Consider the following 21994-nt stretch of genomic DNA (forward strand, 5'->3'; position numbering starts at 1 on the left):
ATCAATATTTTAATTTTTAAACCTTTCTCCAATTAATCACGCATTACAATTTTATATTAAACATTTCTTAAATCTTTATTTCTGACAAAAATAACAGCAGGAATGTGGAAAAATGAGATACACAGTTTTGCAAGTTACAAAATGCCCTTATCAGCATATAGTTGGTATTTGTATGGTGTGTGGCCTGTTTATGACGTGGTTATTAAATTCCAAATTAGTTGTAGAAAATCAAAACAATTAGTGCCAATATACGCCTGCACAACAATTAAAACTGATTTTCTAGCAGCGCGTGCTTTTCAATTTATACTCAGAGGTCTATTGTCTGATGGACTGAAGGTACGAGAATTCAATATCCATTTTTCTAATATTTAAATACTTTCAACAAATATTATTTACACAATAAATTACACAAGTTAATTGCGGTCGTTCACTCTTTCAACATGGGTGTGCTCAGCATTTTGATTCCTCATATAAATATTATTTTTTCCATTTTGCTCGGGTACAGAACAGATGCTTGACAGTGTTAAATACCAAAATTCCTTCTTTTTTCACAATCAGATTACGCAACAACTCTATTTCTTTATATAATATCCGTGTTTTTGATATACAAAATCTTGTGTGATAGAACAGCCTTTTCTTGGGTCTTTTCTCACAATTCTCGCTCTCCCGGTGCGTGAGAGCAATGTAGTAATAAGGGCACTGATTGTCTCTCTGTCTCTCTTTCTAAAAGGACGAATTGCCTCGTCCGCCAGTCAACTAGTCGCCATGCTGGCTCTGCGCCGTCCTGTGCTGCAACTCGCTGATCAAACCTTCCTCACCAGTCACTGTGGCCACTTGCAGACTTTCTTGGCGCCAGCTCACTTGTCCATCCCCAACAGCCTGGAGGATACAATGCAGAAAAAATGAAATACAAAATTCAGTCAAAATTTATTAGCAATGCAAATAGTTTAAATTAAATTTAAACTCCAAGTTATTGCAAATAATTATCTTTATAATTTCGTTTTTACGTTTTATTACTTTGAAGAATAGCAACAAAAGAGCTAAGGAAATTTTAAATTAATTTAATTATTCAAAAGTCTCCTAGAGCAGACTACTACTTTTTCCCCACAATTTTCTAATAATTTTAAAATATCAAATTAATTGTAAAATTGAATAAATATGAATCCACTTGAAAAATAAATAAAAATTGTAATATATTAAATATTTAAAGATTTTTTTTATAATTTTTGAATAATATTAAATATTATAATAGGGGATATTCAAACACTAACTTAGTACTAGAATTCCCAAGAGGCTAAAAATTTGCATAATGCATATCCCTGATTATTTATCTATATTGTAGAATTAAAAAAAAAAACATTTTAATCTTAACTTACTGAGGCAATATTGTCCATGTGCAGCTCACGCAAGTACCCTGGGTTTTCAAACGCCACCCTTCCGCCAGCATTCGAAGGCACCTTTTTGGTCCTGACCAGCCATGCGGCGGCCAGGACGACGAGCACAGCCACGACCCCGATCAACGCCGTGCCCACAGCAATTCCCACAGGCCACGCGACCCCGACCAGTCTTGAGCCGGCTGAAAAAAGTTTTAAGTGCTTGGAGGGTTCGCCCTTTTTAGCATTTTATTTTTTATTTTTACCAAGACTGGATGGCGTTGTGATGTAGTCCTCAGTGTTGGTTTTGAACCTGACCGGCTTGGAGAGCATGCTGGTGCCGTACTGGTTGCCTGCTTTCACCACACACTCATAGAAAGTGGCCGGCTTGAGCCCCATTAGGCGCAATTCGGTTGTTAGAGAGTCATTTTTCATAGCCAGTCGAGAGCCCAACTCTCGCCAGAAAACCCTGCATATTAAAAAGGGGTGTTTTTATTTTTTTGAAACACATTAAAAATGAAGGAAAATATGAAATAAGGGAAAAATTTGGCGTTCAAAAAAAGTTAAAATGGAAAGCAGTCTCATAAAATCAACCTTAAATAAAAATATTATAACTTTTAAGGAGCACAAAGAGTACCGTCCCAATAAAAAATTCAATATAATTCATTTTTGTGGAATTTTCTATTTGAAATCAAATACCTAAAAAAATGCAGCTTATTTCCAACTTTTGCGAATCCGCCACAAAAATGAGCTGATTTGTTCATGTCAAAAGAACCTTTGGCAAAGATCTCTTTTCAAAAAGACGAGAGAGCTTTTTCCCTCAAAGGATGCGTCTCTCTTTGGCCAAATCGAAATCGGCTTGAATGGAATATCCGGGCTCATTTGCATGCATTTGATGCTGGATTTGAGTCGGAGGACGCTATGATTATAAGCCCATGCTCGTGTTTATTTGGGCCGTATATCAACCGAAAGGAGCAACAAACGCAAATATCCATCAAAGGGAACTTTTTCGGCGCAGTGCGTGTCGAAAACCATCATCAATTGATGTACAAAGCAACTAAAGCCGCAGTCGCCATCGAAACGTTTGATAGCGATGAGCACAATTCTCATTAGGGTTAGTTAGTTGGAGACATATCAAGTCAAACTCAAAGCAAATTGCTATGCCTCTGTGTGTTGTGCAAATTGCATACCTGTAAGTTTGGGCTGCGTCTGGATTCCTGGTGGGCGGTTCCCATGAGATGTCTGCGAAATTGGCACCGATCATGATTGCCTTCAGTGATTGAGGTGGCCCAGGCAGTCGGTCTAAAATTGGTAGTTGCAATTTATATGATTTGAAAACTTTTGAAAATCAGAGGGGATTCGCAGGCCGTTGTGAGTATATTTTTTTTTATCTTCAAATTTTTAATTTAAAACTCCAAACTAGCTCTGATCTGATGAATGGATGTTTTGTTTTTGATGATTTTAACTAAATTGAGAAAAATATATGAAATAATAATCAGACAAAAAATGAAAATTTTAAGCAAAATGTAATATTACGAAGATTCGTCTTTGATTCGTCTAATTATCAATGAAAATAATTGATTTTTAATGTAATTTTTTTAGAGTATGCACCTTGTCCTTGCTGGAAACAAGCCATAATGTGCTGGCCGTAAACGAGCAGGCAGAATTTGTGATTATTCGGAGCTGACGCTGAGGTCGAAGTTGAAATGTCCATTGTTTCCCCCCGGCACCAATTCAGGCAACTCTGGGGCAGTCCACGTTGGGTGCAGCAACTGCGGTGATCGGATCCATCTGAATTTTTTCCATTTAACGAATGCCCAATTAATGTAAGAGAATCCAAGATTACCTGCAGCACATCTGATAATTTTGGGTAGGTCGTTGACGCATTCGGGCTGGTCAAGGACGGAATCGAGGTCTAGAAAGGCGCCGGCGGAACAAGCGTCCAGGCAGGCAGAGTTCACGTTCAGACTTTCACAACAACTGCTTGCGTTCATCGGCAGAGATTCCTTTAAATGAAGGGGATTTTGTGATCAATTAAACTCAAAATTAGAAATTATTCAGAAAAAAAATATTACATACTTAAATAAGTAAATGTTTTATTTAAAAAATTTCTTACTGCTGGGCGTATTTTGAGGGTCACAGGTTGCGTGGAACTCCCCAGAAAGTTTTCAGCGTGGCAAAAATACTCGCCCTCATCCTCATGCTGCGTATTTTTAATTGTCAGGGTCATGACCTTGGTGTCAGGAACCTAATATTGATTGGATCAATTACTTTAACTCCAATGCTAAAGTAAAACGCTTAGAAAAACCCACCCCTTTGACTTCCTTCACTGTGACTTCAAATCTTCCTCCTTGGACGACGGGCACCCTTCCGCCAGCGTCCCTCCAGAAGACGGTTTGTGGCTCTGGTTGCGCCTCAACTTTGCACTCCAGCACACCAGTGCCGCCTTTCAATGAAAGGGAGGGAGCGGACGAGGCACTCAAAGTTGGTGGATCTAATAGTAAATGGGTGTTTTGTATTATAAAATTTTACTTTAAATGACGCGTGATTATTTAGCATAGTTAAATTATCAATCAGTCACACAATCAAAGACAGAAATGAAAAATTTCGTAGAGATAAACCTTTACAAACAAAATATATTACTCCTAATAAAATAAAAAATTTGATTTTCAAATAAACTGTCTGAAATTGACGGAAAAAAGTAAGGATTTAACAAATTAAATAAATAATGCCGGTTAATTAAAATAATAAATAATCTAGATTTGAATATTAGTTTTTATTTTTGTTACTGATTTTATATTTTTGATTTCAATTAACCTCGATGTATGTAAAAATATGTATAATTGCAACATTACAAACATATCATATATATCATTCTAAAATATATATTTTTTAAATTCCCCAATTTAAAGCTTTAACATATTTAATTAAATTTGGGGTTTCCTATGAAGCTGTTTAAGCTTGCTGAAAACCTCCGTCAATATGGAAGTAAACGCAGATGTTAATTAGAATGGGCTTAACTCATTCACAGCACACGCGAAAGCCGCTTAAAATCTATACGCGTGTTGCACCTGTCGAGCCCTGATAGATAATTAACGAGTGGAGGCAGGGACCCTATATTAATGGACGGGGAGGGCAACTCACAGTTGACGACGATCCTCTTGGAGGCCTGCATGGGGGTGCCAAAGCCGTTGTCCGCGTAGCACGAGAGTTGCCGCATGTGCCTGGTGATGTTGTGCAGCGTGACCACCAAGTGGCGAGTGTCCTTCTCCGAGTGCGCCAGCTTGCCGGACACGTAGAGCGAGACGGTGGGCGCGGGGGTGCCGAGGGCGATGCACAGCACCGTGATGCTGCCGCCCTCAACCACGGCCCCCGGCTGGATTTTCGGCGGCTGAAACACATTAATGGCCAAGAGCGTTATTCTCTCTCACACGCAAGCAAGCAAACGCGGTCTTAAATCTCCCAGCTTTATTACGAAAAGGGGTTGCACCCTCCACCTGTGTGTTAGTTGAATTTACGACTTTGCCAGCGAGTTTCGGCACTAAGTCGTTCAGAAACCAAATTCGGGAGACGCGAAATTTCAAGGGCAGTACCGAGGGAAAGACAAAATCAAAGGAAGAATAAAATTATATTACAAATAAACACATCTCAGCCGTAATCTTCAAGACCATTTGAAAAAGGCCAGGTCAACGTCTACAAGGGAAATTATTTTTTTAAATTAAATTCTATTTGTAAAACTGCTACGAATCAAAATATTTTAAAATATAATAAATTACTACTATTTTAAGACTTATCAGGCCAAGGTTCGGCAATTATTAATAAAAAAATGTTAATTTTTTATTTAAATCTTTTATCTTTAAAAAAAAAAAAAAAAAATTAAATTCATAATTTTCACCAAGAATCCAACTTTTAATATTGATCCGGTTTGGCCAGCGCGTTCGATTTAAGTTCTAAAAATTCATGGTGATTGATTTTCATTGGATTTAATTTTGAATCTTTCAGACTTTTTAACAATTGTGAATATTAATTAATTTTATTGAAAAATTCTGAAAAACTAATGATTTGAAATATTATATTAAAAAATATATAGGAAAAAGAATTTATTAGAAATAATAGTTATTTATTACATAAAAATAACAATTAATGAGACTAGTTAACTTTTGAGTAATAAAGATTTTTGTAGAATTCAGCAATAAGCAAAAACAAATATCAATTACTCATCAAATAGAAAGATTAAATACTAAAAATGGGCGTGATTCAACAGAAAAATTATTAACACCCTTATTGGCTTCCGGTAGAAGACAGACGTATTTCACAGGGCAGAAAATTATTGAGCTTCTTTAGACGGTTGAAGCCTAAAAATTTCTGCCCAAGATTAGAGTGAGCATTACCAAGTGACATCAAAGTGTCTCGTCCTTGAAGACGTAAAAGTCGCAAAAATGTATAGCCCAGAGCCACATCATCAACATTTGTTCTCCGGTGGCGGGAGTTATCTGCAATAAAAGGCCACAGAGTCGGCTCGTTTTAACTCAGCCTGCATGCTTTTTATGTCCCCGGGCAAAATGTGGAAGCGCGGATCGAAAATGACGAGTCCCCGTGGACATTTAGACCGTGCAATACTTTTATCGCGATCAGAGACATTTTCAAACGCTGGCTTTTCCGTCCACCGTACATTACACGTCCGCCCACACCCCTCGCCTGAACAGAATAATTTCCTCTCTTTTTCACATGTACGCAAGACACACAGGCGCACCGAAAATGCAAAAATGTATTTACACGAACATTCATCATCTTTTTCTTCTCATACATATTCAAAAGAGAAAAGCGCGACCGCAGCACGCCGGGGCTCCGCTTCGACGTTTCTCTTTTCCTTTGATCCGCGTCGCTGAAATTTCAAGCGCGTGTTCAAAGAAAAAGTTTCAAAAATGTCTCGCGTTTTTGCTCGGAAAAGCAACAAGCAACACCTGCGCGCGGCACTTCAATCTTCACTCAAGGAGATTAAGTAAAACCGGCAAACAAATATGAACAGGCCATATTATATCTTGTCTAAATATTTGCTTCCGCAATTTCCCTTTCTTCTCTCTGCGATAATCCCGGCTGCAGACGTCAACGTGCTCAGCCGTGTGTTAATTAACTCTGCGGGAGATAATGCCAGACGCAATTAAACCGAATTTCAGCAGAGGTAGTCAGTGAAAAGGAGGATCTTTCGCTCGTGTCGGCTGGCGGGTAATTAATCAAAGTGTATAGTGTGTGCCTCTGTAAATATTGCACACGTCAAAAGCGTGCCGATGTGCTGAGAGCAATTAACACGTGAATGCACTCCGCGAGCGAAGTGCCAATGCAAATCGCACCAATTTAAAGTTGGCAGGGAGCTGCGGTCTGTGTCTCTCTGTCGGTAGTACCAATTAAATAAAGGCGCCTCCTGCCACAATTTAGCAAATCCTGCCACCAGTAAAAGTTTGCAATCAATTAGCAATGATTTTTTAAATAAATAATTTTTCAGCCAAAATTTCTGTACTTTGTTATTGTTTAAGTGTTTATAAGTGTGTCACTTTTTAACATTATTCTACGTTAAATAAAAAATTGGAGAATATCAACTCTAATTAAAAAGTATGTTACACAAAAAATTAAATATTAAAATTGTTTTATTAATTATTAGTATCTCTCATTTTATCAATTTAAGTATTTTACTCCATACAAGAAATTTTTTAAGTATTTAATAACAAATAAGTTCATTATGTTGCATAATATAGAGTTAATTTACTAAGTAATTTTACTGTTCAATACAATTTTATCTGCACAACTGCAAATAAAAATGGGAGATGAGTCAAGTGTTATCCTGAAAATTTTATTTTTTGGTTTTTTTATGTACTAAATAATACTATAAATAAGATGTAAAATCACTCAATAGTAAGTAGGGTAATTACATTAGAACTTAATATGTAGTGATATGGATATTACCTCATTTTGGGATTCAGATTATTAAAAGTAATAGTGACGTTGAAAAGTAATATTGAAAAAACAACAACAAACCTCCACAATGGCTGGCATGGCAGGGTCAGTCCAGACGAGCAGCGTCTCCGATGGCAGACTCGAGCCCTTATCCGTTATGGCAACAACACGGGTTTGATACTGGGTATTGGGTTTGAGATTCTCCAGAAGGGCTGAAGTGATGGAAGTGTTGGTGCGGATCCAAGGCACGCGCTGCTCGCCAGGTAGATTCTCGCGGTAATGAACACTGCAAGCAAACACATTCCGGCTCTGATAATTAAATTCGGAGATGGGAAAATTCATCGCGTAAGAGCCTCACTTCACCCTCGCCGAGTTAATTTTGCATTTAATGGCTGTTTGCTCCTTCGCATTAGTTTGTTGACCTGCTCTGGAAAAGTGACGCCGTCGGTGGCGGATTAATTTTATAGACTCGCAAGCCGAGTCAATTTGCAGCCGATTGAGAGGAAGGAATTGCATGCAGCGTTGAAAGTCGTAACTTCCGTCACTGCGATTTCATGCGGTGAATTCCGTGCAAGGCGAGAACTGCAACTTGTGCCGCTCTGTTGCAATGCGGGTTGCATAGCTTGCAAGCGGCGCCGTCGTTAATTGAAAATTCTTTACTACAAAATTAAAATGTCTTACACCAGACCTAACAAAAAAGTATAGCAAATGCAATTCCAAGTAATTACAATAAATGAAGTTATAAATAAAAATAATTAATAAGAAACACCATGGCTTGATACAGCTTGATAAAAAAAATATTTAACTAAATGTGTAATATATTTATTCTCGAATTTGTTTTCATAAAATATAATTATTATATTTAACCATATCTTTATGTAAAACAATATGTACGAGTTGTACAGTGAAAGTTTTTGTCTAAACCCAAAAATTTTTTCAAACAATGTTGACCCCAAACAAGTTAAACAGGAGTCCAACGTTACATTATTTTGTTTTTATCAATAAAATCTTTTTCAACTCCCAACAGAAGGCCAGTCGTGATTAGAGCGCCTGATGCAGGCACGCGATATTAGATAGAGGCACACGCAGCGAGCATACCGATTTTGTTAAAGGTCTTTTATCGAGGCCATTCACGGCCGCTGATTAATATTTTGCGCACACACCGCACTTCCATTCAAAAGAGCGGTTGTTACGACCCGTGCGTGCATTTTCCGCACGGGCGATTAAAAAGTTGGCCTACCTGTACTTGATGGGGTCGGACGGGTGGCTCACGAACGGCGGCTGCCACGCTAGGGTGAGAAAATTGGCGCCGCGGCCTGCGATCGACAGTCCGCGCGGTGATGAGGTCATCCCTGCCAATCCACTACCGACATCTGCAAAAATTTTGGAAAAAATATATTCATAAAAAACTCAATTTGTATGATGCAATAAAATCCATGTTTAACAAAAAGGTCAATGAACAAAGTGTATTTAACTTCCATTTCATATAATTATTTAAATTGAAGCAAAGAAAAATAATAAATTAATAAACTTTGATTATATCCCCGTTACATTTTCAAAAAAGTATTAAAAATACATTATTTAATTTGTCTGTTTTTAATAATTCTAAATTATTTAAATAAAAATAAAATTTTAAAAAGAAAAAATAAAAGATATTTAATTTTACATAATATTTCACTATAATAAAATAACTTTTTGACATATAATTTAAAAATTGAGATGAAATACTTTTGTGTAGCAGTTATTTTGGGCTAAAATACATATCAGAAGTTTTACCTGTTGCAGTTATGTTTATCCTCAGCATAGCCGATGGCAGTGATGTTCCATGTTCGTTCTCTGACAAAACGTAAAAGTCGTAAACTTTTCCAGGCACGAGGCCCTCGATGGTGGCGCTGGTGTTCGACACGCTTTTCACCTGCACAAACAATTCCTATCCATGGATAAAGGTTTCATCAGATATCAGAGTGAAGGATTATCATTTGAGAAGAAATAAAAAAAGACATCTCCCTCTATCATGAACTAACTACTGAGATTGGGAAAAGAAGTATGACGGATGGCGAGGCGGGAGAACCCTTTTTGGAGCACATTAATAAAAATCGTCAATCAAAACGAGAGGGAGTTAAGAGAAACTTATTTCCCAGCGCCCTTCGATTCCCTGCTGATCGAGCAGCAAAAGTGCTTGGCGCCCGCCGTTTTTCTCTCTCTCCGTCCGCCAAATTGCGCAGGAAAGAATCATTTATATTGATTAAGGAGCGACACAAAAGAGTAGTCCCTGCAGATAAATTATTCCCCAGCCAGCAGGTTGAATAGGACCGGCAGAATATTATTCGCAAAAGGGTGGATTTTCCGCGAATTTGCTTTTTTCCATCGCGATGACCCGGAGACAAAGGCCTAATCCGATTGCACCGAGAGCTTAATTGCACCATTGAGATTTGAAAAAAAGGGCGGCAAAAGCTGCTTTTTTATCTCTCGTCGCATAACTCATCGTTCTCTTTTTGGCGAGAGAGCAAGGAGAAAGGACTGCGCAGAGATTTGTTACAACTTCACTGGCGCACGATTAATTTATTCTCCCTTTGAGGAATATTGCACGATATAATAATTCAAACGTAAAAACTGACGTGGCGGGAAATGATAAGAAAGATGTAGCAAAAAGTGCGGAGAAAATGCACAAGAAGCGCGGATGCTGTTGATGCGCAGTGATGGGCTTTGTTCCCTCTTTCAACTATAAACTCGCTGGCAAAAAGAGAGATGAAAGCGTCGCAATTAATTATTAATGCCTACGTTCCACAGAGATGCTGTGTAATATGGAATTTTGAGTGGTGAATGAAGAAGCGGGTTGGAGAACAAAAGAGCCAGCCATTCGAAACAGAGGCCTGCCTATTGGGAATCAAGCTTTGGCTTTCGTTATTCAAAGAACGCGGAGAGCCAACTAAAGTCTGCCAGGAAAGCTACAGATTGGACCCCAAACGCTTTTTTGATATAATGCATTTTTTTTGCGATAATTATAAAAGGTTTTAGAAAAAGCTTTAATAATCTAATTGTGATAGTCAAAGACAACGATATACATATTAAAAGTTTGCTTCCATGGCATTTTATTAATTTTCATAGGCTTTTATTAAGTGGATTTAATTATTACAAAAAATAACTTTTTTTCTATAAGAAGCAAAGGACAATTAAATATATTTAGGCTCAAAAAATTATAAATTTTGGTTAATTTGATAAACAATAAAAAATTATCTTAAAATGTAATAATATATTAAAAATTAAAATTAAAGACAATTTTTTTTTTAAATTTAATTTTTAGCTTGTAGGTAATAAATAAATTTTACTTTTCAAAACATTTAAATAACTTTGAGTAATCTCTCCTATTTTACTCGATCCAATTAATTAATAGTAAAATAATTTTTAAGAGACAGCATTTTCTGATTTTTTGTAAAAGTACATTATTTAACTTCTGGGTTTGTGAAAGTTTCTGTGGACCATAATTTGCATTTCGTAATTTTTGTATCTCCTCTTTGACGCTTCAACGGATTTTATGTGTTCGAACCAGAAATTCTCGGCAATCAATTTTGCCCGAAAGCGAACCGAACGGAGCACTTTCCCGGTGCTGAAGCACGAAACTCATTTTCCCCGTTTGACACAATGGCGGGCTAACAGGCTCATTTGTGTCATTACAACGCTTTGTGTGCGCAGCTCGCGCTCCAGCCAGCCATGTGCTCTTTCGATAAAAACAGCAGCGGCAGCTATGCAGCGAGCGCCAGATTTCAGCCAATTATTCCACTTTAAATTAACTCTTTTTGTGCTGGCAGCATCACGAGGCCTTTGTCGGCTCTTGGCAGAAATACAAATCAGAAACAATGGATGTGACAGGGTAAAAGCCGCAACTTTGTTCCGCAGCACGGATGCGTGCGTGGTACTAACAACGTCGGGTGTAGCGCGAATAAACGAGCAAAAAGATTGATACACACGTCACTCACCGAAATGGGTTTCGAAATTTGTAAAAAAAATCAATAATAATATATAGATTACGTATGACGTACGACCCACAAACTAAAATAAATGGCGATTGTCACACAAAAAATGACGTTATAAAACTTTGTGAATTACAGAAGCAATAAAATTATTTGATTTTAATTTAACATTTTTATTATATTTAAATAATTTTAAATATTTATATATCTGATAAAAATGCATTTTTACGTTTTTACAATAATTCAAACTGAAACATTCCTGTTTATAAATTTTAAATAAAATTAGTTTCACTTAAGCGGTTTGTGTTGAAGATAATAACAAGCAAGAGAAAAACCTTCTCTTGTCTCCACTTTTTTTTCTGGAACGAAAGCCCTTCTTGATTCTTTTCCCAATTTTCCCAAAGTCTATCTCGACACTTGTCGGTGCTGTGGCGCCCGCAAATTGACGTGTCTCTCTCCTCTGTCGAGAGCGGTGCCAAAACAAGCCAAAGAGAATATCACGACCCTTTTTTCTTCTTGTTCCTTATCGTGTCATACATTATGAGCGAATTTTCCAATCAATTTCTTTCTCCCCTCTAAAAGTTGTCCCCCGCCGGCCATCAAGCTGGCGGCCGGAACGTAATCTCACTTTTTCAAGCTGATACTTTCCATCAACATTAATGCGCTCCGAGTCTCGTCGGCCAACCATTGAAACTCATAAAATTTCTAAAAATAAAGAAAGGGTCTTTTGCTAACCTTTGGCTCCCTCGTCTCGGCGCTGTCGTTCACTTCTATGTAGCGAACTTCATATCCGGTCGGTTTTGGGCCAGCGTTTTCCTCCGGCTGCTCCCAGGTCAGGCTCACCGAGTGGTTGGTCACCTCAAGTGCGTGCAACTCTCGAACGGGCCCTGGAAGAGTTCCTGCGCCTGTTTGAAACAAAAATAAAAATTAAAAAAGGTTAATTTTTTTTAGCACTTTAATATTATAAGCTCTATTAAGTATAATGTTTTTAATAAGCAATATTTAAAATATTTCATTACAAACAAACACGACTATCGAACAATATATTAATTTAAGAGAAAAGTTGTACCCAATCAGAGAGCTCGACAACAATAAAAATTTTCTGACGAGCGGACCTTGATTCTGCATTTGAATTTATTAATGCCTTTTGTTGCGTAGAAATGGTTAAGTTCCTTTACTTAACCTTATTTAAATTTTACAAATTTATATTGCTCAAATCAGTTATGCAAAATATTAAAGACAAGTTTGAAGTTTCAGAATTATTAGTTAAATAATAATAATTATAAATGAAATGGGGTGTGCTTGATTCTTAAAATAATTTTAAAATTAACTTACCCTCTTCAAAGCACTGGATGATGTTGCCCACGTACTGTTTGCACATAGCTGCTGTGTAGGGAATCGAGTCTTCCAAGATGCCGTAGCAAAGACTTTGGCATCTAGAAGGAACTCCTCGTCGTTTGCAGCATGCCTGGGAAAAATTTGAGCAGGCTTGTTGATAAATTACTCTGAATTTTAATTAAATAACATTGAAAGTGGAGCTTTTTAATTCGTAAAAAGCAAATAAATCTCATTAGTGAGAGAAGAACTAAGCTAAAAAAAATAATTTCCTTTACTGCGGAATTTCAACTTGTTAACAAAATGAGGAATCGCGAGAAGGAAATTCATCTAGTCGAATGGAAGGATTAATGAACCTTTTCAGTTCCATGAATAAAGGAGAGCTTTGAATAAATATGCGGAGAGTGCAGATAATGATCAGCCTTGTGCGGCGAAAAGTGGGGTGTGCTGGAGACGCAGCTGGCACGGCACGCGATTTACGGCCGCCGCAAACTGCGAATGCATTGTACCAAAGGACAATTGCAGGCACTTTTATTCGGACAGTATTGGGGGTTATCAGCGGCAGTATTGTTCTGGGCAGAAGCCATTCCAAAGCAATGAGCCGTTTCGCTTGCAATCAAAGTTTCGCAAGAAGAGCGCTTCAGTATAGACGACGGTCTTTTTTTCCCGAAGACCCCAAACACAGACGAACAAGTTTAAGCAATTTGCTGATGGTCTTAAGTAAGGCACGTTTAGCACTAGGGTAGTCATGAGCTGGAAAATCGTTTCTCGCCTAGAGAGAGCAATTGAACAAGAAAACTTTTGCAGTTAAATTGAAATTTACGTTTTTTTTACTAATAGCTGTATTTATTCTTTATGCGATTTTAAAAGTCTTAAAAATTAATGGAACGAGAATGCCAAAGGCGTTCATTTTATAAAAGCTGAATAAACGCGGCGGTGGAAGACGATTTATCGATTGGGTCCTCCTCGAACGTGAACCGAATTTCGTAGGTGAGCGCACTCACTTTGGAAGAAATTTACGACTTACTCGGCGTGCGAGTGGAAAGCAAGTAGGAGGCTCTTTCTCTCGGGCTCGATTTGGCCACCGGATAATTCCTTTGTACCAAACTACGCGACTTGGCCCTGGTGGGGAGAAAATTTGTGTGCCAGCAGCAGTAAATCAAAATTGGCTCGGCGTGAATTGGCTTCGGAAAGTTGACTTATTGAGATTGCGTTTTCCATTATTATCTAAGCGCAGAAAAAAAGTTTTCAAACAAAAGAGACATGTTAAAATTTTTTATAAGGTCATTTTGAAATGATAGATATATTAAAAAATTGAAACTTTAAAATTACATAATAATTATAATTGCCATATTGCATTTGAATTTAACAATGCACTTGCTCTGTTCCAATATTTATTGTTGCACTTTTTTTCTTCCCTAAAAGCCCAGATCTGATTACAATGGGGCCCAGTTAGGACGGAAATGGATTTGTGTCTGATAAAGGGCTTGACAGGGCTGATTTTCCATCAGTGCAGCCATCAATCAACGCGACGGTCAAAGCTGAACGACGACATAAAATTTGAATTACGAGCCCTGGATCCGCATCTGGAAAGGTGCGTGGAGAAAAAAATCAGCCTCTGCGAATTTTATGGTGGACATTTCGGCCGGGGCGCATCTCTGCGTAGATTTTACGATACGCAGAGAGAGGAACGAACGGCTTTATGGCTTTGCGCCGACATAAAAATCACATTACGATACAAAACGCCGATGGAAATTTCCTCCCATTAATTGCCTGGAAGGAGTGCTAGCGGCGGCCGCAATCCATTGTGTGGGACATGTGACGACGCGGCTCCAAATCAATTTCCAGCGAGCAGTCTCGGCTGCAAGTCGGAAGTAATATACACGGTGTATGACCTTGTAACGCATGAATGCAAACTTCAAACTGCGCGTTTAACTTACAAGCTAAAATTCACGTTTGCTCTGAAAAATAATAGAATGGAAAAAATTTAGAGAAATAGAATTAAAAATTGACAACCGCTGAAAAATTTATTTAATATTTAAATGAAAACTTTCATTTCCGTTTTTCTTATTCTGCAATAAATACTTGTTTAGAACATTAAATTATAAATTTTGAGACTCATGTGGATTAAGAATATTAATTTAAAATATGATACGCGACAAGCATTTTTAATTAAGTAAAATTGCTTATCCAGGCACAACTTATTATTACTAAATTTTACTTTTTATAATTAACTTAAAAGTCTAAAAATTTATAATTAATATTCTTAACAAGTAATTAGAAACAAGAAAAATGGAAATAAATTTTAATATATATTTTTCCCTCAACTGTCAAACTTAATATCACCAGCATAGTTACACAGCTAGAATGAGATTTCACTTTTCAAATGGTCAGGGTAATAATCGGCAAAATATAGAGGTTTGCGGTGGACATGTTGACCGCATGCACACTTGTCGACAGCTGCTTGGATGATTTGTGTGTGGGGGTCGTCCAATTATCCGGTAATTAGAGCGATTAATCAAGAGGCGGCTAATGGTTTTGGTTGGGAAACGAGTGAGGCAATAAATTCGCGCCTACCTGGTGGTCTCGGCCGCCGGCGCCGCACCGGAGCAGCGTGTGGAAGTAGGGCGCGCACACCGTCGAAAGGGCGCGCACGTCGTGGATGCTCGCGTCGTACGAGCACAGGGGCAGACACAGTGGACTCAAGCCAGCCGAAACGCAGCACTCGGTTGAGTTATAGATGTCCACCACCTCTTCCTGCAGAAAAGAAAAGCCAAACTTATACAAATTTGAATAGAAAACAACTGGAGTAAAAAAAAATTGCGATGTGTTTTAAGTGTATCAATTTTGTGAAAATTGTTGATTTATTGTTTCTCATGAAAGGAGAAGAAAATAATTAAATATTCACAACAAAGGCAACAACAACAGCCGATAATTTCCTCGGAAATTTGCTGGACTTGTAATAAAATAATAAATTATCTTTCATTAAAAAAAAACACACACATTTATTTTGTGAAAATGCTCAGAATGTTTTGAATTGAAAGAAATATCTACCGTTTTTATTTACTTCTGCCAGAATAAAAATTATTCTATTTTGATTGAAAATTCAATATGTATTTTTTAATACATATATTCGGTTAAAGACAAGCACATAAAAAGTTCATATCAGGGTTGTTTATATTTCTGGACCCACGCGCATTTTAATTAATTCTGTGAATTTTAGAATTATGGCATTTACATTGAAAATTGAAATTCCAAAATTATATTTGCTGATGGGGCATTCTTTGAGATCCAATAACAAGAAATTTTGGAATTTCAGGGATAAAACATTTACTATTTTCATTTCAGGCTTTTTAAGCGAAATCTGCTTGATTGAGATTCCAGGCCAAAAATGGATAAGCCAGTGGGTACAAATTCATTCCCCTCACGCTCCATAAAGCTAATAAGGGCTGTTTGGAATTCCATCACAATTTCCATGAACCCTCAATCCCACGCTCCGCAAATCAGCCAGATGAAATGCTGCACGAGAGTAATTTTCCCAAGAGCTACCAGATTCATTTTTTCTCATCACTTCCAGGCACCAATTAACTTAAATAACGCTCTCCGCCTGGCCAAACAGCAAGCCAATCTGTTTGCAGGGCACACATTATTAATCTGCCGCGCTAACCCGGCGGGCCAACATCATCAATCATTTCGCAGCTTCATGGCTAGTAATTGGGTCAAGTGAGCGCAACTTATTTTGCCCCAACGTGATAAATTTACGCCCTTCAATTACACCTCGTAGCACCAAAATTGGGATAATTTTATTTTATATAAATTGTAAGTTGCCCTAAAATAATCATGCAATATTTAAAGAAAAATATTAAAAAAAAAAAAATTCTTTAATCTGACCTGTTCTAATTGTTCCTCCATCTTTTCAGTTAGGGTGGTGAACACGATCCTCTGGCTTGGTTCTCCAGTTCCGTGCTCGTTGACCGCCTGGACATAAGCCTCGTATCTGGTGTCAGGTTTCAGCCTCGAAAGGAGATAGGGCGACTTGACGTTGAGCACCGTTCGGAAAACGAAGAGGTCGTCGACGGCGGTTTGGTCTAGTTTGTGGTAGTGCAGGACGAAGTGGTGGATGGTTTCCGGTAGCACCTCCGGGTCAGACCAGTGAATGATGGCGAAATCGTGGTTGATGTTGGTCACCTGAATGTCCAGAGGGGCGCTGGGCAAAATTCCGTAGCTTTGCAAGAGGCACGACGAGTAAATGTCACTGTATTCAATACATCTGCAACAAAAGTAGTCAACAATTATTTTAAATCGGTGGAAGTGAGGAAGTGTCACTGACAATTGATAACCTTAATTATTAAACTCAATGAACAAGAATTAATACATTTTCATACTAAAGTTTTAAAACTGACATTTACCATACAAAATATATAAATGTATTTTTAGTAATTCTTCTTTAAATAATTTTTTATAATTATTGTTTTGCAAAGTAAAATAATGTTTTAATATATTAAATAACAAATAAAGCAAAATAAATATATAAATTCTTAAAATTATCATGTAAAAAAATATTTCTTTTAATAATAAAATATAAGCTTTAATAAATTAGGAAATTGTAAAAAATGTAAGACCTGCATTAGTTTTTTTTTTTTTTTTTGAAAGTATAAAATATAAAAAATACGATTTTTTAAGTGCTCAATATAATTTGTTCAATTTACTTTAAAAAATTAATCTGAACTGACTATTTTCCAATTGAATTTAAGATTAATTAACAAACTAACCTGATATGTGAATAGTCAAAAGTAACCGTTTCATTCCCCGCCCTGCAAAAATCTCTGCAGGGGTCAGGAACACCCCTTGCTCTGCAACAGGCCGTGTGGTCTTGACCGCCAGTCAGACATTGCAAGGCAGCAGTCGCATATGGCGCGCACTCGAACAGCTCTGAAAGATCGGTCAGCTCCTCCAGATGTGGGTTGCAAAGTCGTTCAGCGCATCTGATAAAAAACAAAAAATAATTATTAATTAACATTTTCTTTTCATTGCAACTGAAAAGTGCAGTGAACCCAGCCGAGTTGCATTTCATCACAGAAATAATAAAGCTCGCTGTAAAATGTAAAATTATTCCCGAGCTCTTTTATACTATTGTGAAGCAGAGCAAATTAACGATTGATGCAAGTAGAAGTGCCGGTGTCATTCCCATTTTATGAACAGCGGCAGCAAAGTGTCACGGGCAATTTATGGATATTGCACTCCGACCATGATGTGCTCGAAATGAATTTTTAATATCGCGAGTATGCAATTCGCAGCGCACATCGACGGCACCGGTTGCCTAGTTGCCACTCGTGCAGGCGCTGATCTCTTTCTTTTTTAGCCTCGGCGCAATGACACGAATTACTTCCAACACGTTTTTACTGCTGAAGTGCATTAGAGTTTTGCGCGAGTGAGAAAAAGAGAAAAAAATAAATAGTCTGGTGCCATCCCTTTATCCACGAGCTTGGGAAATCACAGCTTTGAGAATAATATATAGCATTTTCAAAGCAAATAGTCTTTTCTCTGAGGAGATACTTATTTTTTTTTCAGTAAGCAATGAAATAGCTTTCAATATAAATCTACACAAAGTAAATTGTTCTTACTTAGGTTCCACTTTGTGTTCTTCGATGCAGCATTTTTTCACATCTGGAAGAGGTGGCAGAGTTCCTGATGTTGGAGATTTGGATTTTTTCTGACCGGGAACGAGTGTCAAAGTGCGGATCGCAGGGGAGGGGAGACTCTTGCCATGTCTGTTGACCGCAATCACCGCGATTTCGTACATAGAGAAGGGGTTGAGAGAACTTATCAGGCTCGAATTGTAAGTGGCTGGAACCTGATTTTATTTTACTATGTTAGTATCAATATTATTTTAATGTGAATGAGAGTCATAAAATAAAATTATTTCATTGAAGAAAATAAAGAAATGAATCGTTATAAAAATAAATTTTATTTATGTTTATATTTTGTTTCAACGCATTTAATAATAATTAAGATAATTTTCAAATTTATTACTACTACTATTTTTTTTTATACGACCCCTAAGTATTTTTTTTACAGTTCAGAAACTATCCGAAAATGAATTTCATTCTTTCTGGTTTTAAACTTCTTTTATACTTAATCATGTTTTCTTATTATACATTTTTAGATATTCATCAAAACTTTTTGAATCAAAAAGATTTTAATGTTTATAATGGTCATGAGAGTGTCTGCATACTTTGAGTTGGAGATTAAATGGCCCCTGCGTCGGCACAGGCGTTAGCGCCGACACGTCGACGGCGTCGCTTTCAGTGGTGGTTTTGGGCGGGTCGAACGAAGTGACGTGTTGCACACTTATCTCGTACTGCGTGACCGAGTCGGCGTTATGCTCGGGAAAGCGCCAGGACACCTGTAGCGTATGCTCTGACAGCGCCTCCACTCTGACGCGGCGCGGCGTGCTCGGAAGAATCTCTGCAAGCAAAAGCAATCAGTCGTGCGCGCCGACGATCCCCATCTTTTTTGCTGTTGTCTCCTTCCAAAAAAGGCGAGATGCGTTTGACAGATGGGGAGAAATGGAAAAAATACAACTGCACGAAAAGAGGGGGAATAGTGGATTAAAAGCACATTTTTTATGCAAAGGTTGTTTTTGACGCGCTTTCTTTTGTAGGAGACAGATCTGTCAACTTTATAAACTGTTTATTTCCTTCTAAAAGATCGTAATAAATTTTATGAAAGCTAGCAAATTTGGCAAAAGAACCCAGGCCTCTTAATGGTTTATTTATGTTGTAAATTTTAATGAATAAATACTTATACTTCCACTTCAAATATTGAACTCCTGATCCTGAATGGTTAATTACTGCAAAGCACTAATATTGTTTGTTTTAATTTTAATTACTACTCTACTGCAACATAAAATTTTTATGAATATCTTTTGTTTAACAAATAAAATTATTTCTGTTATAGTTTAAAAACAACTTTATAAATTAAATATTAAAACAAAAAATTATTATTTAAAAAAACATTTAAAAACTGTACTGTTATTTTAAGGTTTATAAATTTCATGTTGTTTTTATGTAATTAAGCAATGATTAAAAAAGTAACAATAATTTTTTATAAAACATAATTATTAAATAATAATTTCACGCTCATTAATATGTGCCCTGTGTTGTGCTGCACTTTAAATCTAGTTCAACTCACCAACTCCTTCAGCGACGCAAGCCAAAGCCCTCTCGGTGTACTCGTCGCACGAATAGTGCGTCTTGATCTTATCAGAGGTGGGTGTATAAATTCCGCGACACACGTCGATGCAGAGATCAATCACGCCCTCCCTGGCGCAGCACGCCGTGTGGTCCCTGCCATCTGATAAAAGTCGGAAAAAATTTCTTTGAAGAATCAATGCACGATTTTTTTTTTCATTTCATATCAAAACGTCAGCCATGGGACATTTGTCAAGAAAAAAAAAATGCAATACAATTTGAATGTAGATGTAATGTCTGATTTGTCTCTTCCTCTCGCGACTAAATCAGGGCGGCGAGGTGAACTGAGCAGGAAAATTGGCGGATTAATTTTGGGCTGTTGCTGCTCGAGTGCCTCCCCCTTGTGTGTCTTCTCATCCGGCCGAGGGCTAATGGAGCCGACAGTGGCAAAAATTGACAGACTGGCTGATTCGCCGCCGCCACTTCTCCGCGGCACAGAGATAGAATTTCCAATAAGGGCTCAATCGATTTGATCAGCCGAATCGGAGAATTGGACAGATGGTGTCCCTCCGAATTCTTTTCTCGCACGCGCATTTGACAAAGTGACGGGCGACAGCTCAATGCACATTGTTATACTTCCAATCGATCTGCTGAAAATAAATGACACTTCTCCTTTCCGTCGGGATGCTGTGTGTTAACTCTATTGTTTGGGAAATTTCTTTTTTGTGTGGCATCTCTCAAGAGTCCAAGGGTTAAAGGTATTTAAATTCAATTTTCACTAAAATCTTGTCAATTGAAGAAATTAATTTTATGACCGCGATATGTTTTTGAGCTAACAATAAGCATCAATTAATATAGATTTTAAATAAATCTAGAAGGTTATTTTTGTAAAGCGTGCCAAATTTTGCTCACTTCTGAAAAAGCAATCAAATCAAATCATGGAAAATTAATACATATATTTTGTGTTTCTTTTTATATAATTTACCAAGGAAATGAATTCAACAATTTATTGTTAAATATTAATTTTTTTTTAATATTTGAATTAAATTCTGGATTCTTAAGATAATTTTAAAATTCCTACCTGCCATGCAGTTAATGATGTGCGGGAAGTCAACTTCACAGTTATGCACGTCCTCGCCGGTATTTCCCTCGACGATGTTCTGCAGGTTGCAGAAGCCGAGGCACCTCTTGGACACGTCGGCCTGGACGCAGCACTCGGTGAAATTGTGTCTGGCCACCCTGGACGCCTCCGTGGGTGTTGCCGTTGAGGCGTCGTTATTATTTTTCTTGTGCAGTTGAGGCAGTTCCAGCACTGCGAGCATAAACAATGCCATTTATTCATTTTCAAACGGAGGCGCGTGCGACCGAGAAGGCACGTTTTTATTTCGTCTTTATTTTCTCGGCACGTTGCAAGAAAAAAATGAGAAGAACGACCAGAGGAATTTTCGCAGTAAACAGAAACAAGCTGTGAGGAGGAGCGAGCCACGGGGATCAATTTTTATTTCATTTAAGATGGAGTATCCAGACCAGACATCAACAACAGAACAACTTGATCACGGCTTGATTCAATAACCAAGAAGCAGCTAGGAGGGAACATTCGATTTGGGGGCAAAGTACCGCGGCGGTGGCATATTGATTGATGGCGGATTATATTTATTTGCTCAGCAATAAAACAGTCTAGACCGTTTTTTATTCAGACGAATGGGGATTAGGCTAGTAATGTGAAATGCAATAAATGCTCCTCAAACTTGCAACCTTAAAATATGCAAGGCTGTACATTATAATTAAGCAAGTGACCAATTAATGAGATTGAAAGAAGAACGCTCAACCTAAAAAGAAATTGTTGTAAACTGGAAATATTGGCTTGGCATAATTGGTATTCATTATTTTATAATAATTAAATCTCACATTTTGACTTGGCAGAAAGCACAAAAGAGACAAAATTAATCTATAAATTTGCCGTTTTTTTTAACTATTTAAAATTTGATTGAAAATATTTTTATAGGCAAAAATGATTCAATAATGTGAATGTTTTAAAATAAATGTAAAATCAAATATATATTGAATCTAAATATTATGTTTAACTAATGCAAACTACAAATTTACATAATATTTTTCAAATGCCGAAGTTCTTTACGAAACATAAAACCTGCCGACCGATCAATTTGCC

General features: G+C 37.4%; 1 protein-coding gene across 2 annotated transcripts in view; it reads right to left on the reverse strand.

The window, feature by feature from the left end:
- Positions 1–21994, reverse strand: part of LOC132196935 (Ig-like and fibronectin type-III domain-containing protein 1) — a 75835-nt gene continuing 53841 nt past the window's right edge. Inside the window, exons 5-25 of one of the 2 annotated variants that reach the window (XM_059619890.1) lie at positions 20906–21136; positions 19826–19987; positions 18867–19099; positions 18256–18485; positions 17404–17616; positions 16523–16901; positions 15209–15388; positions 12632–12764; positions 12032–12201; positions 9102–9240; positions 8566–8698; positions 7407–7611; positions 4518–4764; positions 3686–3867; positions 3490–3621; positions 3220–3379; positions 2985–3164; positions 2564–2675; positions 1640–1842; positions 1377–1576; positions 1–879 (exon numbers count right to left, since the gene is read on the reverse strand). In XM_059619890.1, the coding sequence (XP_059475873.1) occupies positions 757–879; positions 1377–1576; positions 1640–1842; positions 2564–2675; positions 2985–3164; positions 3220–3379; positions 3490–3621; positions 3686–3867; positions 4518–4764; positions 7407–7611; positions 8566–8698; positions 9102–9240; positions 12032–12201; positions 12632–12764; positions 15209–15388; positions 16523–16901; positions 17404–17616; positions 18256–18485; positions 18867–19099; positions 19826–19987; positions 20906–21136 (3947 nt within the window). In that variant the 3' untranslated portion in view covers positions 1–756. Of the gene's footprint in view, positions 880–1376; positions 1577–1639; positions 1843–2563; positions 2676–2984; positions 3165–3219; positions 3380–3489; positions 3622–3685; positions 3868–4517; positions 4765–7406; positions 7612–8565; positions 8699–9101; positions 9256–12031; positions 12202–12631; positions 12765–15208; positions 15389–16522; positions 16902–17403; positions 17617–18255; positions 18486–18866; positions 19100–19825; positions 19988–20905; positions 21137–21994 lie in introns of both variants that reach the window. The other variant, XM_059619889.1, reaches the window with a different exon arrangement.

Source organism: Neocloeon triangulifer, unplaced genomic scaffold (assembly GCF_031216515.1).
Source record: "Neocloeon triangulifer isolate White Clay Creek 2 clone unplaced genomic scaffold, ASM3121651v1 ptg000012l, whole genome shotgun sequence".
NCBI lineage: Eukaryota > Metazoa > Arthropoda > Insecta > Ephemeroptera > Baetidae > Neocloeon > Neocloeon triangulifer.